The sequence below is a fragment of the Ciconia boyciana genome, chromosome 2 (assembly GCF_034638445.1).
Source record: "Ciconia boyciana chromosome 2, ASM3463844v1, whole genome shotgun sequence".
NCBI classification, from domain to species: Eukaryota; Metazoa; Chordata; class Aves; order Ciconiiformes; family Ciconiidae; genus Ciconia; species Ciconia boyciana.
Window position 1 is genome coordinate 162,702,853 of NC_132935.1, and position 19,414 is coordinate 162,722,266.

A 19,414-nucleotide genomic window follows, 5' to 3' on the forward strand; every position below is an offset into this window, starting at 1 on the left:
CCAGCCCAGAACTGGGCTACTGCTCCAGCCCCTGACTTGGTGGTCCTCTACTGAACTCAATGTATTTCTTGTACTGGGGTGGTTGGGGGGCAAAGTGGGCATAGTATGTGGCCTAGCAAGTGCTTAATAAAGAGTGATAATCACTTTTCTCCTGGCTATGCTCCTTTTAATATAGTCCAGGATACTGTCAGCCGTTGCTGCTGCAAGGGCATGTTACTGGCTCATGCTCAGCTCAGTGCCCACAAGGACCCACAGGGCCTTTCCTGCAGAGCTGCTTCCCAGCCAGCCAGCTCCCAGCTTGTATTGTTGCACGAGCTTCTTGCAGATATGCAGAAGTTTACATTTGTTCTGGTTGAATTTTTGTAAGGTTCCTGTTGGCCCATTCCTCCAGCCTGTCTAAGTCCCTCTAGATGGCAGCCCTTACCTCCAGTGAATCAAGTGGTTCCCCCCCTAGTTTGGTGTCATCTGCAACTTTTAAGAGCAAGTCCTCTGTTGCCTCCTCCAGGTCACTTAGGACAAGATGTGTCCCAGGATACACCCTGTGGTACTCCACTTGTTACCTGTCTCCAGGCGGAATACGACCTGTTCACCAGACACTTGAAGCCCAAACATTCAACCATTTTTCTGTCCAGCTGGTTGTTCACCCATGCAGACCCTAACACCCTAAGTTGGATGAAAAAATACTGTGGGAGACAGCGTTGAAAGCCTTGCTAAAGTCAAGGTAAATGAAAACATTGCTCTCCCCTCATCCACGAACCCCAGTCATTTTATTGTACAGGGCAGTCAAGTTGGTCAGGCGTGATTTACCCTTGGTAATTGCAATTTACAGTTGCAGTTACGTGAGCTATGAGAATATTTATTTTACTGAAAGTTACATTTGATTGCAGCATAATTTCCCCTAATGACTTTTAAAATAATGCTGTTTGTGACATTTTGATGTCTTAGGTCAAGTTACAAAATCACCATAGGAAAAACAGTAAAGAATTACTTACGCAAATTATCTGTAATAACAGTGGCTGCACTCATTAACCTCTGTCTTCGAAAGGGATCATTAATAGAGTCCACTGACAATTCATAGGACAGCAGTATCTGCCTCTTTGGTTAGAAAGACAATAGAAGATAATATAAAATGGAATATGAATAAATGGCAATACAAAAGTTATGTCCAGTGTAAGATAAATATGCCTTTAAAAATACACATTGTAATGAAGCCTTACCTTGCTGAAAGAATGTAAAACAAAACAATACAACAATATCATGTGTTTGCCTTTGAAGGCAAAGGACATTTCATCAAAACCAGTAATATTTTACAAGAAGTTGTTCCCTTCTGAAAATATTTAACAACTATAATAATGCCATTATATACGAAGTATAGAATCATTAACAGGGGAGCAAAGGAAAAAAATCATTCCATCTTTTCAGTGACTGATAAAAAGTACATACAAAAAGAACACTGACAATCGGTTTGAATAAATTATTGGCTATTTAACTATGAATTATTGATTATTAATAAATGATAAATAGTTATTAAGAATAGTTATTTAGTGAACCAAAACTATTGGTTTTCCCAGCCCTATTAAGCCTATTGAGATCTATACTAATATCGAACTGCCTAAAACTATGAATGGGACTACTTTTGTTTTCATTAGAAGTTACAGAATGCTAAACTCAGTGTTCCTGATGTGCACTGAAGAACAGACAGGCCAACACCTGTATCTTATGGGACACTGAATTATCATCAAAGACTCAGTTCATGACACATTAAAAAGTGTGTGTGTGGGGGGGGGGGGTATTAAAGACTGTCCTGGTTTTGGCTGGGATAGAGTTAATTTTCTTCCTAGTAGCTGGTATAGTGCTGTGTTTTGGATCTAGCATGAGAATAATGGGATAACACACTGATGTTTTAGTTGTTGCTAAGCAGTGCTTATACTAAGTCAAGGACGTTTCAGCTTCCCACGCTCTGCCAGCGAGGAGGTACACAAGAATCTGGGAGGGAGCATGGCCAGGACAGTTGACCCAAACTGGTCAAAGGGCTATTCCATACCATATGGTGTCATGCTCAGTAGATAAACGGGGGGGGAGTTGGCCGGGGGGCAGGGACTGCTGCTCGGGGACTGGCTGGGCATCAGTCGGCAGGTAGTAAGTGGTGCATCACTTTTTTTTCCTTGGGTTTTGTTCCTCTCTCTTTTTGTTGTTTCCCTTTTCATTACAAATTATTATTATTGTTATTATTTTTGTTGTTATTATTATTATTTTATTTCAATCATTAAACTGTTGTTATCTCAACCTGAAAGTTTTCTTACTTTTGCCCTTCCAATTCTTCCCCCCATCCCACCACCGGGGGAGGGTGAGCAAGCGGCTGTGTGGTGCTTGGTTGCTCACTGGGGCTAAACCATGACAAAAGACTAAGTGGACAGCTGTAAAACACGGGCTGCAAAGAATAGGTAAGACTCTGAGGTAGAGAAAAACAGAAAGAATGAAGATTCCAGTATCAGGGAGGACATAATTAGAACTACAGGCTGACAGGAAGCTACTGACTGACCACATCATATTGCACAGTACCTTAGTATTCCCTTTCAGCACTAATTGGTTTGTTTCATTTTCTTTTTGCGGGGAGGGTATATAAGTAAAGATATGTCACATCATTACTTCAAGCTTTTATGATAATAGGATTTTTAGGAACATATTCTATAAAACTGTTATTCAGGGAATGAAACTGATATCCTTGGCCTCAGGAGTTTAATAATAATTATTCCTTTTTGCCTCTCTGGTATTTTAATGACTTGAAAAGCTAAGCAAACCTTAGCTGATAGAACTGTCATAGAAAAGACATATAAAATGAATTTATAATACAGTGCTAAAATGTTCATTCTTCTACCTGCATTTTTTCAGAATCTAAGAGACTTAGACTATTCTAATCACATCCCAGTTACCAGTGCAACTTGTCCTTTCATTCCTTTCCCTAATACTTGGTGTCTCAGAGGAGAGACTAACCTAGAAAAATTTGTGTGCCCGCCTGACTAAAGTTCTCAGTCTTCTTGTTGAAATTCACGTCTGTTCAGAAGCATTCAGAGTTAGTGTTTTTAGAAAGGTTAAGAGCATTCATCAACACTGAACCGGTTACTGCTGCTCATCTATCTTTAGCTGAAGTAAATAACTGTTGATGCAAAGTCCTCTGACAAATTGGGATTTAAAATAGGGATACGCACCGGAGAAATAGTCCAATTTTTTATAGAACTGATTATGTCCTACCAAAAAATTTCTATCCAGTACACTTTTTTTTCTTTGATTTAGCATCTTTAGCCCCTTTTTGTGACTAAAGTAGAGAGTGCATTGTTTGAAGAGTCCTCAGTTGCAGCAGAGCTAGTACTACCAGTAGTTGTCATAACATGAAACAAACTGCCATGTTTGTTGCAATTATATTTATTTGACTAATGGTAGAACTCTACATTGGAGCAGCTCACACTGCTTGGATCATGCTCCAGGCCTTCCTTTTTTTCTTTTTAATATTTTTAATATGAAATACCAACATTTGTAGGACAAAGTGAGAACTGTGATGTAGGGGAGTGATAGGAAGTGAGTGTACAGGTGGACTATGCATCTTGAAGAACCCTCATGATTGATGAATAGCTGCTTCTGCTGTCAAATGATCATCTGTAAGTATGTGTGGGACAGCATAAGACTACAACCAGGATCTCACATGGTGACAGTTACCTGGAGCTGGGTCTTGGAATTCTTCATGTAGATAGTGTAGAGGCATCTGATAGCAAGCACAGTAATGTAGTTTAAACTCTGCAGAATATACTCCTGAAAAGTGGGTTCCACTTAACATTTCTTGTACCAGGTGCTAATGCAATCTACTATCTGTTTCCAAGAGTTCCTATACAGCAATGTTCATAATTTTGCCATTCTGTGCACATAGAGAGGGGAAGGGACCTTGGGAAGTGTCTGAAAATGTTATTTCTGAAATTTAAAAATACAGATTGCATTTGGCATCCAACCTGTGCAGATTTTGCAGCCATGGAGAGGTAAGGTCTAGGAACTAAACCAAATTTATCTCCTGGCTCAGTCATTTCCTGCAACACAGTCACAGACTTAGAAGAAAAAAATTAAATAGGGATAATCAGCCGTAAGAGGTGATTTTTATACTTATAGAAGATATGACATCTGCTATGGAAAGACTTTTTTCCTCAATAGGTGTAATAATACACTACCATGGACTGTGACAGAGTGTTCTCTTTAAGTACAGCAGAACCAAATTAGGTCACAAAACGGCATAATATTCTTAACACAGAAGGGGAAACGTTAATGACACTCTATAAGAAGCAAATACTATACTAAAGGAGATGACAGATGGCAGTTGCTGCCAAGTGAATGATTTTGACTCCTTCAGCTCAGACACATAATTTAATATAGCTAGGATCATGGAATTTAGAAGAAATTCTGACCATGCTGACTGCCAGAATAAAAACCTAATCCATTTTAGCTAGCATGACATGTCTGATTAAAAACTCCCCTACAAGGACACTTTTCAAAAGTAAGGAAGCTGGGCCATTACCCCTTTAGCTCTGCTACTGTAAAGTTGCCATTTTCTATGAGATGGGAACAATTCTGATGTACTCCCAGAAGCAAAAGAGAATCTGTCACAAGATGGAACAGACTATCACAGGAGGATCATAGAAAATATGTTGGGAGACAGAGGGGTGAGGGATAATATCAAAATGAACAGTGTATGTTTTGATGATGATTTCCAGCTCTCTCCACATCTAGAGACCCTGCTCAGTCATGGTAAATGATCAGCAAAGAAATTGAAGGAAGAAATACATCTGAGAGGGTGAATGAAGACTGGTTTGAAACTCCAGACTACATTATCAAAGTTGTGCCTGGGAACCAGGGTTTCAGTCAAGGTGTTATTTGGACACAAACATCTACTTTTGCACCATCTGTTCTTCTGGTGGACCCTGTTTGGTCTAAGTCACAAGCCTGTACTGGAGAATGCCTGTTATTGAATCAGTGTAAGGGCATTAAAAGCTTTCTTTTTAGGCATTGTTGAAAATAACTCAGTAATGTGGATAATTGCCTGAAAATTATTTTGGAAGATTCAGCTCAAGGAAATAGCCTCAAGTTGCGCCAGGGGAGGTTTAGACTGGATATTAGGAAATTTTACTTCACTGAAAGGGTTGTCAAGCATTGGAACAGGCTGCCCAGGGAAGTGGTTGAGTCGCCATCCCTGGAAGTATTTAAAAGATGTTTGGATGAGGTGCTTAGGGACATGGTGTAGTGGTGGTCTTGGTAGTGTTAGGTTTACGGTTGGACTCGATGATCTTAAAGGTCTTTTCCACCCTATACAATTCTGTGATTCTGTGATTAAAACATCTAAACATAGGCATCTAAATGTGGATGGCTACACAGAGACAGAGAAAGATTAAAGTTGGGAAGGTCCTCTGAAAGTCCTCCCACTCCATCGCTCAAAGCAGGGCAAACTTCACTTGTAGGGCCTTTTCCAGCTACATTCTGAATATCTCCAAAAATGAAGATCTAAAAATTTCTCTAGATTACCTGTTCTAATGTTTATCCTCTGTCACAGTGATTTTTTTCCCCTTAATAACTAATCGAAATTTCTCTTGTTGCAACTTGTTCCCCTTGACTTTCCATTGTGCACCTGTAAGATGATCTTGGCTCCTTCCTCTTTATACACTCCCATCAGATATTAGTAGACAGCAATAATCAGCTTCTTCCCTTTCCCTTTTCTCCTTCAGGCTGAACAAACCCAACCTCTCCACCCCTCCTCACACATCATGTGCTACAGCCCCTTAATCATCTTGGTGGCCTTCACTGGCTTTGTGTGATATCTCAACGTAATCCTTCTTCTGGTGAGCTCAAAACTTGACACAATACCCCAGGTACAGTCACACACCCACTGGTCATGCCAAGTGAAGATACACACATGGATTAAGCATTGGAAAGGTAACAAATCTATTCTCTACATAGATGCTGGACCGTTGGTAGCATGATAGTAAGGACTGTCCATGAGATATACGGTATTTTCCCAGTGTCAAAGGTACCGTGAAAAAACCCAAGATTAAGCAAAGTAAGAATTACAAGTCTTAATAGCAGCTTCTTAATGGATTTAGAAAGGAGTGATGAGCAGAGGAGCCAGAAGTCACTGCTGTAATCAAGATGTGAAATAGCACATGTGGGATTCAGCCCAATATTCAGCATCCGCATTTAATTTGTCCACGTGCACAATGCATCTAAAATCCCATTAGAATTGATACATTTTTTTTTATAAGTTTGATTCACTTAAACGTAAGTGTCTGAAGCCATTTGAGATGCTCTATTGAGACATTTGGTATCTGAGACATCAACAGTCTCAGACTAAGCAGACATGACACATCATGTCTGTACCCTTCTGTAGAGTACGTGGAGGCCCAGTAAGACACTCTAGAAGTTCTCTAATGTCACTAGGTATCAATTTGTGACTCAAAAAATTAAATCTCCATTCAACTCTGGGAGTTTAGAACCTACATCACACGTAGACACCTGCAAACAAAAACCTGGAGCACAATCCAGTTGCCTAAATCTAGGAATTTAGTTACATTTGAGATGTCATAATGTATTTGAGATATCCACATAGTGCTGGAAGATGTGCCACAGATGCCAAAGATATCCAGGATATCCAACCTGTCCAAGAACATCTAAAATGGCGCTAGATGCTTATAGTTAAGACAAGTGAATCATGCCCCTAACATTAGAAGTCTTTATACTGAACTAAATCCAACCTAAATATTTAGGCTAGAGAATCAGCAGTGTGTACAAAAAAAAGAAAGGCTAGGTCATTAGGGAAATTCGAATTCTAAAGCCTACAGGATTTTATATGTTTGTTTATGCAGCACAATAGAGATGCCGACAGATCTTACCACAGCTGTAAGTGCAGAGGGCTATAACGTATCGTAAGAATGCCACTGATGGCCACCTTGAACTTTCCTTTCAAGTTCATATAGTGCTGTCTCCCTCTGCTCCCAAAAATCTAACTTTCAGATTGCTTTAAAAAACAAGTTAATCCAGTGCATGCAAAAAGGAAAAAAAAAAAAAAAAAGAAAAAGAGGGAAAAAAAATTGCAAATAAAGGAAGCTTTTCTGCTCATGAAATTGTCATATCACATGCAAGTCTAATGAATATATCTTCTATTTCAAATACTTACAAGCTTCTTGTGGCAGTGACCAGGCTGTGAATGAAATATATGCTCCTCTTTGCCATGATCACCTGAAATTAAGCTTTGTCTTAAAATAGGTTTTTCTTTCTTCATCTCTTTTTCTTTTGAATTTTTCAAGTCAACAACTGACATTTCAGATGCGACAGGTAAGGCCTTATTACTCTCTCCAGCAGCCAACATCTTTAACAGAAACAGCAAAAAGTCGGTCTATTAATACAATGCAAATGGACTAGGATCATATGCAGTTTAATTATTATGCTATCTGAATGCTTTGCACTAATAATTCTTACCTTTCAAATATTAAACTACTATAAAAAGATAGGAGTACAAAATGCTATTCACAATACCGAAAGATAAAGCAGGGTTACTTATCGACTACTATAATTAAATTTTGTCCTTGCCACTTTAGATACTGTATTTTTTATCTGAATTACAGAATATTAAGGTGTATCCTTTTACTTTCCTTTCCTTGCTTTGGAAAGGGCCTTGAGCCCAAAGACAACAGAAGACTAAAGGCTTGAACTAAATCCTAAAGTGTTAAACCTTTCTTAACTACTAATCCTGTTGAAAGAAAAATAGAAGGAAGAAAAGCCTAAGTAAAGCTTGGCAAGCTGGAATTTCAGACAGAGAAACACTACAGGCCTGTTGACAGCTGTAGAGGAGGAATCTGGTAACCCGGTGATGCCTCTCATTTAACAATGAAACTGGAGAGTTGCTAGAGAATATTTGTATGTCCTCTTACAAGTCTGACTTTTCTGATTGTTAGCAGTAAATCAAAGGTATCTTTTATAAAAAGCTAGAAGATAAAATATGTCTTACAATAATTTTCAATGTATCTTGTTGCCTCAGCTCAGAGCTTCACTTCTCAGGAATAAAATAAAAACAACAACGTGATCCCTAGTCCCCTACAGGCCAAGGAATGAATGAATCTAGGCAATACTGTGCCAAGAGGAAACACTGTAGAAATCTGATGTGTGTCTATTAGCTCTCCAAACCCACAGCAAAGAAACTAATGCACTCTCTGGTTGTCCTTCTACGTTAATATGGAACTAATAGCGTTAGCTTGGCCAAAGACTATTCCTGCTCTTGTCAACTGGTAGACCTTCTGCATGCAATCACTCAAAAAGAGGCATGACACCCCTCACATAGCTGCACAAGTGGCTCTCAGAAAGCTTGCATTTTTAATCAATCCTGAAATCTATCAGCATCAGAACTTCCACTCTTAGGGAACTGTAGAAACGACAACTTTTCTTACGGATGCAAATTTATTCACTCATACTTCCTTCATGAAACTACACAGTAATAGCAAGAAGGGATATCCAGAGAAAGGAATTGTTGTACGCAGCAGTAGTGGTAGTGTACAGGAATGGGACAAACCACAGAGCGCAGGCACTTATGCAATACCATAAAAGCTATGGCTTGCCAGCAAGCCATTCCTATACAATGTCAGGTCTGCAAATCCTAAAACTTAATACGATTTAACTTGGACTCATGATGTTTGTTTGTATCACAGAAATGTTTATATATATTTAAATATATATACCTACACATGTGTATTTATAAAGACACAGAGAGAAAGAGAAATGAAGTGTGAGAAAGTACTGTAAGAAGCACATGTTTAATTAAAAACCTTATTTCTCTAATTCACAAACAGAAGAAAACAAAAGGAACCACATATTATGTATTATATATAATAATCTGCAAACCTGTTCTTTCTCTAGAATTTGTTTGGCATCCTGAAGTAATTTTTCCTTTGCCTCTGTTTCAGCAAGGGTAGCTTTATTTTGCTCTTCATATGCCATAGTTACTACAGCCAAGATCAGATTGAAGAGATAAAATGAGCATAAAAAGATGACCCCCAGAAAAAATAAAATGTAGTTCTTTCCAGATGTACGGATAGTCTGTGAGGAAAAGTAGAGGTTGTAATAAATTCTTAACAAACTAAGATTTACAATAGAATTTCAAACTAACTTTAAACAATTTATTTTCCTATACAATACAAAAGGTCAACATACTGCACTGTTTTCTTTAAACAACAGTAGGATATACCTCTGGCCTAAGTTATAGAGAAGATCTAGAAATACGTCTAGTCAGGAGTTCCCCTGGCCTTCAAGTAAATAAATTTCATCTCTTAAAAACTTCTCTGTGATGATACAATGTTTTCTCTTTATGCAACAGACCATCAAACATTCATAATGATGCCATGTACTGCAGAGAAGAATTAACAAAATCCATTCTTAAAATTAAATGAAATATCTCCCAGCAAATCGGGCAAATGATCATCAGAGTTTAAGTTATGAGAAGACAAACTTCAGCTGTAAAGAGATATACAGGTGACTACAGAAGAAATTAATAAAACTCAGTAATAAGGATGAAAGCTAGGATTATCTAAACAATTGTGAAAGATGCTATAATTAGTGAATCAGAGGCAATGCTTAGACTGCTTATTCTTACATTTTTTTAAATGGCAGCAGAGGAGATGGCTCAAAATTAAGCTCTGAGACAATAAAAGCTAAAAACCACGTGACCTACAAATGGCAAAAAGAAGATGTATCCGTTTAAAAAAAAAAACAACTCAGTTAATAAAGGTTGCTGGAAAAAAGTTAAAGTGGACCATATGAAAGCTATAGAACAAGGCAGAGGATAATTCCCTTCTAGCAAAGGCACTGCATAGATGTAAGGGATCCAGAAAGTTCTCTACATGCAATTTTTGTATCATTTTTGTCAAAAACCAGAATTTAGAAGTTACATTTAACTCTCTGAATCAAAACATAAAGGCTCCAATTTTTTTAGTACCAGTTGTCAAAAATGATCTGAATTGTAAGTGTATATCTTAACCCAAAAGGTTTGGTGAGGAGTCAGGACCTAAAAGGAAGAAAAACAGAGTATGTAACAAGTCCTCATATCCCCTGCAGCAGCAGTGAGCTCACTAGACAGATCTACTATATACCCCAATCCTTTGGTAGTTACATATTAACATTTAGCTATTAATCACTGACGCAAGTATGTTCTCCAACAAAACTACGAGGGTTCACAGAAGGATTGCTCACATCAGTGTCACTTGCAGAAGGTGTTACAACTTAGTCACTTGAAGCCACTTCCTTAATATTTATGTTGATTTTAAAAGAAATTTGGTATCAGTAATGTTAAAACAGGTGCAGATTGTTCTAGTGGACATAAAACTCTAAACTGCATGTTTAAAGTCATTCTAGCGGGTAAGAAAAGTACCTACTTGTCTGTAGAGACGCTCCCAGTAATCCTGTGTCATCAGACGGAATAAAGAAAGGAAGGCCCAGCCAAAATGATCAAAACTTGTATAACCAAAGTCAGGATTCTTCCCAACCCTCTGGCAGCTATAGTTTTCTGGGCACTCTTTGCTAACCACAAAAGAAATGTTAAACAATACTTACTTGCAGAATTACATTGTACCTGAAAGCATCCAGTACACAACATCAAACATTTTGTTCAGTTTATCTGAAAGTCCTTTTCATTAATCCCCTATATAATTCTGCCAGAAGGGCTGATTTATATCAGACAATCCTAGAAAGCCATTTGTCTAGTCAAAGAAACTAGATAGGAAGTTTAGTTCTGTCTAGTTTCTGACTAGACAGAAACTCTCCACTGATGTAGGATGCATTCAAACAAACACAGAGAGGGGAAAAAATGGAAATATGTTTACTTTTAAATAATTCAGCAAGATGAGGAGAGGAGAGTTTATTAATATCTCACAACTCTTTACTGATCTGTTCCCCTCCTCCTTTATATCATTCTACATTACCATTATATTACCAGTGGCTAGCAACAAAGCACATATATAATTGCTTGTATCCTAGTACCTTACTGCATTTTTTTTCTGATGTGAAATATCTGGGTTTTAATTTAATAACCCCCCCACACACATTCCACCCTCCTGAAAAATCATCACCATTCCTTTAGGCCAAAAATAAAACCACGGTACATCTGGAGGAAAAAATAAGAAAGTACTAAAACCGTTTTGTTCACTTACTTTGGATCTGAACTGAACCCACAGAGCAATATTTCATATTTTTCAATTCTGTAGCAGATATCTAACAAAACAAAAATCAAGGAATCATAAAATCAGTTGTCAGTTCCTACAGCACTCTGACAGTAAACCATAATTACTGCACTTTAAAAAACAGCCTGATGGACCAAATCTCTGTGAAAGACTCCTTTCACAACAAAGGGCACATAGGGCTGTTTCTCAGCAGATTAGTCCCTATGGCAATTTAAAAAAAAAAATAATTATCCACTGCATAACTCACAATGTAAGAATTTATTTGATCTCCGATAACAATAAGAATCTCTGGGAGAAGTAGGCAAAATCCCTGAATGATACAGCTTAAGTGATGGAAAAAATAATTCTCTGTGCAGTACCCCTAAAATTAGGATCCCCGTGCAACATGCATAGGTAAAGAAGCAAATGCTTATAGAAAACTCAGTCCCTTCTATCCCACAGACTGCTAATCTTTCTCCAAATCCCACATTCACTAATCTCACATTCAGTTGTCCCAGAGAATTCATATTACTACTTGTGCAAATGGAAGGACATACCTTCTTGTGAGAAATACATGCAAGTATGTCTTAACATCTCTGTGAAAAAACAAGACATACATAGGAAGATACACAGATTATGTAAAGGGAGAAAAGAATAAAATTTACCTTCATCATTTGGTACATATATCTTGGCATCCTTACATAATGTGTCATTGTATGTAGTATTACTGAGGACACATTTGGATTTTAAATTGCCCATAAAAAGCTGGAGGCCTATTAGAGCAAATATACTCAAGCAAAAAACAGTCAAGATCAACACATCAGTAAGTTTCTTAACAGATTCAATAAGTGAATTTACGATGACTTTCAGACCTAGAAAAATAAGATTCAATAATAGGCAATATGAGAAGAGGAATGCAGTAGTGTTCCCATATGGCAATATACAACAGTCACAATTATGTTAAAAATGATCAGTGTAAATGGTTTTGTAACTTCAGAGTATTAAAAGAGGTAAAACAAAGCATAGGAATGAGTAAAGTATTTTTACTTAAATTTCCTAATCATAACTTACTTGCCTTTTACTTCCTTCTAACACTAATTTTGCTAACTTGAAAATTCTAAATCAAGATGGCATGTAAGCAAACTCTCAGGAGGAGCTTTAATTAATATGGACAGATTTCTGTGCTTGATTAACATTAACCAAGTACTTCAGATTGTGCCAAATACACATTACAATAAAGGATAGCTTCTGCTGACCTCAGGGAATTCTGTCTTAGCAGATAATGCCTTACAGATGTCATCAGTTTAAAAGCAAAAGAACATTTATGACACTGGGAAGGGAACAGATATATGTTGGGGACCACCCAGCTGGAAGGAAGATTAGCAGAAAAGGACCTGGGCGTTCTGGTGGACACCAAGTTGAACATGAGCCAGCAATGTGCCCTTGCGGCAAAGAAGGTGAATGGTATCCTGGGCTACACAGGGCAAAGCACGGCCAGCAGGTCGAGGGAGGTGATCCTTCCCCTCTGCTCATCACTGGTGAGGCCACACCTGGAGTCCTGTGTCCAGTTCTGGGCTCCCCAGTACAAGAGAGACATGGACGTACTGGGGAGAGTCCAGCAAAGGGCCACAAAGATGATGACGGGAGTGGAGCACCTCTCCCATGAGGAGAGGCTGAGAGAGCTGGGACTGCTCAGCCTGGAGAAGAGAAGGCTCAGGGGGATCTCATCAATGTATCTAAATACCTGAAGGGAGGGTGCAAAGAGGATGGAGCCAGGCTCTTTTCAGTGGTGCCCAGTGACAGGACCAGAGGCCATGGGCACAAACGGAAACACGGGAGGTTCCCTCTGAACATCAGGAAACACTTTTCTACTGTGAGGGTGACTGAGCACTGGCACAGGTTGCCCAGGGAGGTTGTGGAGTCTCCCTCCTTGGAGATACTCAAAAGCTGTCTGGACATGGTCCTGGGCAACCAGCTCTAGGTAGCCCTGCTTGAGCAGGGAGGCTGGACCAGATGACCTCCAGAGGTCCCTTCCAACCTCAACCATTCTGTGATTCTGTGAAAATGGGCTATATATAAACTGAAGACCAATATTCTGGCAGAATAACTGAATTTGAAACATGGCATAGGCAGAGAGTGACATACAGGATTCTTCTAGAACTCTTTCATAAGAAAAAAGTAAAATTAAATTTCATCTCTGTTCTCCATGGTGAATAGGAAAGGAAAAGTATTGACAAGTGGTTTTGACATTAAAAATTAAACACGTTCTATGTTTAATTCCTGTTATAATTCCATAGCAAAATCAAAAATACATTTGTAATTGCATAGAAATGGTAAAGTTAATATATAATATGACAATGGGATATATAGCCATTTATAGATCTTCAAATGAGTTTTTGCCATTAGATTCTGAAATCCATACTTTGATATCCTAATTAGTGGCACGACTTACAAAAATATTGAATATCTGGACAGCATATGCAAAATTCTGTTGATGAAAGTATTATGCTCAATCCAGATAGTGGCTGTGGTCAGTAAACAAACATGTAAAACTCTGAAATATTGTGAAGTCAGCATTCTGGGAAATAAACCATAGAAGATTAAGCTAATGAAGTATAACATGAATCCAGAAATATGGTGGTATAGCCATCATTATTTTAAGGCAACGTATTGAATAGGGTGTGCTGCTCAGGAAAGACAAAAGTAAAAAGTCAAAGGCACTGGGCTAAGTAAAATTAAACACTAGTGATGGGATAGAAAAAGCAGAAAATACAAAAATTTGCCTGCGTCAAAATCATTTTGAGGAAAGATGATAAAAAATATTCTGTCAGGATGCTGCTGAGAGTTACCACAGACTGCAAAACAGTCACACCTTGAGATCCCATTAACCATCACAAAAAGTGACCAGAAAACTGAAGACAAGAACAGGAGAGGCATTAGAAATAGCATACTGCTGAAGCAGAGAGAAAATTAGTAAGACATGTTGTTCCTTACCTGGTATTACTGAAATAGCTTTCAAAGTCCTCAGTACTCTGAAAGTTCGAAGAGCTGAAACCTTGGCCGTACTTTTACACATAGTAACATACCTGTAAAATTAAACCGCCATATTACAGAATGACAAAGAGCTAGCTTTTCAGAGCATATGCATATGGAACACACAGTAATGAATAAGTTACAGAAAATAAACAGGTCAGATATGTCCTAAGGTAGATGTCTAAACTTAGGAATCTAAGTCCGCTTCTAGGTATTGATATAAAATAATGAGACTTTTGAATAGTGTCTCTGAAAAGAAACACAGCAAGTTCTTACTTAGTGTGGATTTAGATGCTTAACTTTTGAAGTGTTTATTCATGAAAATGTCAAATAAATATAAAACCCTCTCCTACTGAGGCTAATCTGATTTAGATGACAAAAAAGTATATGTTGCAACTATCTCAAAACTACATAACATATACTTTAGGAGAAGGGAGTTGAGCAACACTAGGTTTACAATATGTTAATTCTGTATCACATGGCTGTCTTTCTAACTTTTATTTAACAGTCAGCTAAGAACTTGAATATTGAAACTAGTTTCAATTTAATCATTTCAACAATTTGAAAATTTCAGAAAATGAGGATTTTCAGAGTTGCATATTCTATACAGCACTTCAACAGGTTACTCCATATTTTATAAGACTTCTTTCATGTCAGAATGGACATGAATTGTGACTCGTCTTATGACAAGGTCAAAACTGGTAACAGAACTCCTTAAAATAAAAAGTCTCAATAGCAGAATCTGAGAAACGTTGGTTGGAAAGGAACTCTGGAGGTGACCTAGGCAACCTCCCACTCAAAGCATGACTTCCGTCAGCAGTAGATCAGAACACTATGGCTTTGCCTAGCCTGTAAGACTAAATAATTCTCAAGTACCTTAAGTAATAACTGCATTTGAGATAACTGTTAATTTCCAAATACTTTTATTTGTTGCATGATAGGACCCAAAAACCCAGGAGATACTATACTGCAAAGTGCTTATATCTGCTTGAACACAAATGAATTAGGAGTACAGGTAGGGAAGTAGAACCATAAAAGGAAATTGTTCATACAGCTGTTGGACTACTTGATAGTTACTGATTATTAACAATGTGTAAGCTCCTTACTGGTTTATAGATTACCCATAAGAAACCTTTGTTCATATACATATAGATGTGTGTGATGACATCTGAGTACATAACCTATTATTTACAAGTAAGGAAAAATCATTCAGGGATATGACAGCTGATGGCAGCCTTTGCTACAAAGCCTATGAGATGGCGGAGTTTAAGACCTGGAGAGAAGTAAGCAAGATGAACACCAGAATAAAAATCTTGGACTTTAGAACAGCAGATTTCAGTGTGTTCAGGGATCTGAAACTGCCCCAAAGGGAAAAGTGGCCCCCAGAACAACTTGTTGATCTTCAAGGGTATTTTCTTCAAAGCACAGGAACGATGCACTCTACTCTGTAGAAAGTCAAGCGGATGTGGCAGAAAACCAGCTTGTCTGAACAGGGAGCTCCTGACTAATCTCATATTCAAAAAGGAAGTGTGCAGAAGGTTGAAGCAGAGACAGCTCTGGGAAGGGACACTAAGACATTGCCAAGCACACAGGGATGAAGCAAGGAAAGACAAAGTTCAGCTGAAGTTGAAGCTAGCAAGGGATGTGAAGGGCAACAAGAAGGGTTACTTTAAGTACATCAGCGGTGAAAAGTTGACTAAGGAAACTGTGGGCCAGTTGTTCAAGGAAGCAGGGAACCTAGTGACAAGGGACGTGCAAAAGCTGAAACTACTCAATGCTACCTTGATTTAGTCTTTACCAGTGAGGTAAGAGTAGGTCCCTGAGTCTAGTGTCAAAATCTGTGGAAGTGAAATATCAACCATGCATCTATGTGCTGTGATCAAAGGGACAAAGTTCAGCTGGCAGCTGGTTACTAGTGGCATCCCTCATGGGTCAGTCCTGGGGCCAATATTGTTTAACAATTTCATTAACATCCTGAAGAATGGAATAGAGTTTGCCTTCAGCAAGTTCACAAATACTAAATCGGGGGCGGGAGGGGGGAGCAGTCAATACACTGGGTAGCAAGGCTGCTCTGCAGAGTGAGCTTGACAGACTGGAGTTATGGGCTGTAGAAACCTCATAAGTTCAGCAAAAGCAAAGGCAAAGTCTTGCACCTGAGTCGTCATGACCACAAGTAGGAACTGAGGGCAGATTGGATAACGCACAGCTTTGCAGAAAATGGACCTGCGGTCAGGGCAGACAAATTGAACATGAATGAGCAGGGCACCCTCGTGACACAGCATGTCTATCACATATTGGGCTAGATTAGCATGAGTCTAGCTCATATGTTGAGGAGTCTAGCTCATACATTGAAGGAAGTGATTTCTGAGACTGAATCTGTAGTACTGTGTCCAGCTCTGGGCTCTCCAGGACAAGAAAGACATTTTACATACTGGAGCAGGTCCAACCAGGGCTCAAAGGGGGGCAATAAGACAATTAAATGGTTAAATTGTTAGGCTGGATTGGATTTGTTGAGTCTGAAGAAGATTAGTCTAATGGGGTGATGGAGCAGCAATCTTATTTCTGTCTTCAGCTGCCCAGTGTAAGGGCTTAGAGAAGATGGAGCCAAGCTGTTCTTGGAAGGTCACCATGAAAGGCTGAGAGGCAGCAGACATAAGTTGTTACATGAGATATTTCAATTAGAACCTTGGGAAAAAAAAATACCACAGTGTGGTTGGGATGGGTTACTCAGAGAGGTTGTTGAATCTACACGCTTAGAGAAATTCAGAACTTGACTGGATGAAGTCCTGAGCAACCTAATCTAAATTAGTCCTGCTTTTAGCATGGAGCTGGACCACATGATCTCCAGAGGTCCCTTCCAATCTAAATTACTCTACACCTCTAATGAATTAGAGCAAGACAACTGGAAACTATTCAGAAATGCTAAATGACAGAGATTTGCTTTGAAAGCTCTGAGACTGGGCATGAGTGAATCTGTTCACTGCTGCAAGTAAGACTATTTTGCTTTTGAGATTAACATTCTGTATTTGAGATGCAAATTCTGACTTGGTTTCTTCCTCATTTCTTGTCCACCTAGACAGTTGGGTTTGATACGAATTTAAAATTGACCACAGCAGTGATCCATGTGGTCTATTACCCTGTCTTCAAGAATGACCCACAACAGATGCTTACAGGGGAGTTTAGAATCAAGGCAGTGACGCTTCCCAGATTTAATTCTTCCAGCAAATTTATAGCTCAGGGACTTCTTGAACAAGACATAGTATCTTTGTGTTAAAAATAACCCTTAATGTGTTTTCATCCAGGATTTTGTCCAGAAGCCTTCTGAATGCAACTAACTTTTTGCATCCACAACCTCCTACGGGAATATGCCTACACGTAGTGTGAAAAACTACTCCCTTCTTTTTTGTTCTACCATCTTACAACTTCATTTGGTGCCTTTAGCTCTCATTGTAGGAGGAAAAAAAAAATTATTCTCTTTTTGGCTCTGTGCCACAGACTTCAACCATGTTCCTGTTCTGTATTTTTTTCATAAAGAGTTCTACTCTGTTTAGTTTCTTATTATGGAAAATACAAGATATACAACTTCTCTGTATCTTTTTTAATTCTGTCATCTTTTGAGATGTCAGGAGCAAAACTACATATAGTCCTGAAGGACAATACAGGCCACACAGTGAAATAACTATGTGTTCTGCTTCTTTCTTTATTTCTTACCCATAATGTCCTCATTTTGTATTTCCTTCTCTGACCATGATTGCATGCTGGAGTGGTGTTTTCACACGATGGTCTATTTTAACTCCAACATTGTCTTCCCAACAAGTGAAACCTATTTCAGAGCCCATACCTGTGCATGTAAAACTAGGTCTGTTTTACCCTGAGCATCACTTTACGTTCTTGGGATTTCATCTGCTGTTTATCACCATGTCTTTCAACACCTTGTGACCCACTTTGGATCCTTCTCAAATGAGTTTCATCTGATCCAGAGTACAACTAATACAATATGAAGAGGCATGCTTGATTTCGGCTGTCTATGCAGTTGCCTCTTAACAAAATTTAAATACATACTAAATTGAGAACAATCAAACAGTTCTAAGATGAGCTTTGCATTTAGGTCTTGTTGTAAGGTCTATGACTATTTTTCTCTTTGCACATATGCAAAGGGTGATTCAACCACAGTAACTCTTAAGCAGGTAGGATGCCAACCACTCTAAAGAACTTCAGCAATATCAAATAGCATTTTAACTGCGTGTTTGTCCCTCGAGTGTAAAAGAACAACTGAGTTTTACTTACATTACGACAGTAACGACAAGATCCAAACAGTTCCACGGATCTCGAAGAAAGGTAAATTCATTCCAAACAAATCCTCTTGCTAATATTTTTATCAATATTTCACCAGTATATATGCCAGTAAAAAGATACCTGAGAAGGAAAGTGTATATTAAAGTTATAGAAATAAAAGTATTAATGAGATTGAGATGCATTCAGGCACATTTCTACCTTTTCTATGATTTAGTTACTGGATGGAGATGAAGGTAGAAAATGTGAAGTAAAAAAGCACAGGTTACATTACTTTCAGAAACATCACGGGTATAAGAAAATGCCTTCCTGAATTTTAGTAAGGTTTCCATGTAAATCTATAATCACAAATGTTCACATAAGTATACCATACTATTTCTGGATGAAGGATAGCTTACATTTCCTTGCTAAAAAAATTTAAGACTGTGTTTGTGTTCTAAAGCAGGCTGGAAAATTTCAAAGCTTCAACCTTTCGGCAGAATAATAACAGCAAAGACTTATTTTAGCCTGTAAAGTTTGCACATTTTATACATGTATTCTGACAAATACTCTATAACTGAAAGAAATCCTACATAAAATTAAGCTATCATTATCACCAAAATAAGAGGAATTAAAATTATAGAACCTCTGAGGCTCCAGGCACATTTTCAAGATTTAATTGTAAACATTAACTCAAGTTACACTGGATACAGTGCACAATTACAAAAGGTAGCAAGACATTACAAATAGATGGCTTCCTAATGTGAACAACTGAACTAGGGGTGTCCGCAGGAAACAGCAAGAAAGAATGGAATGAATATTTATCCCTTTATACTTTTTGCAGGAGCCGGTCATAACAGACATTCAGATTACTGCCT

The 19,414-nt window shown here is 38.3% G+C and overlaps 1 protein-coding gene across 1 annotated transcript in view; it reads right to left on the reverse strand.

Annotated features, from left to right (window-relative positions):
* LOC140648562 (sodium channel protein type 5 subunit alpha-like) overlaps positions 1-19,414 on the reverse strand; it is a 64,573-nt gene that overhangs the window by 25,999 nt on the left and 19,160 nt on the right. Inside the window, exons 7-14 of the mRNA XM_072854777.1 lie at positions 18,552-18,680; positions 14,226-14,317; positions 11,897-12,103; positions 11,223-11,283; positions 10,449-10,593; positions 8,923-9,117; positions 7,205-7,396; positions 993-1,095 (exon numbers count right to left, since the gene is read on the reverse strand). Of these exons, the coding sequence (XP_072710878.1) occupies positions 993-1,095; positions 7,205-7,396; positions 8,923-9,117; positions 10,449-10,593; positions 11,223-11,283; positions 11,897-12,103; positions 14,226-14,317; positions 18,552-18,680 (1,124 nt within the window). The remainder of the gene's footprint in view (positions 1-992; positions 1,096-7,204; positions 7,397-8,922; positions 9,118-10,448; positions 10,594-11,222; positions 11,284-11,896; positions 12,104-14,225; positions 14,318-18,551; positions 18,681-19,414) is intronic.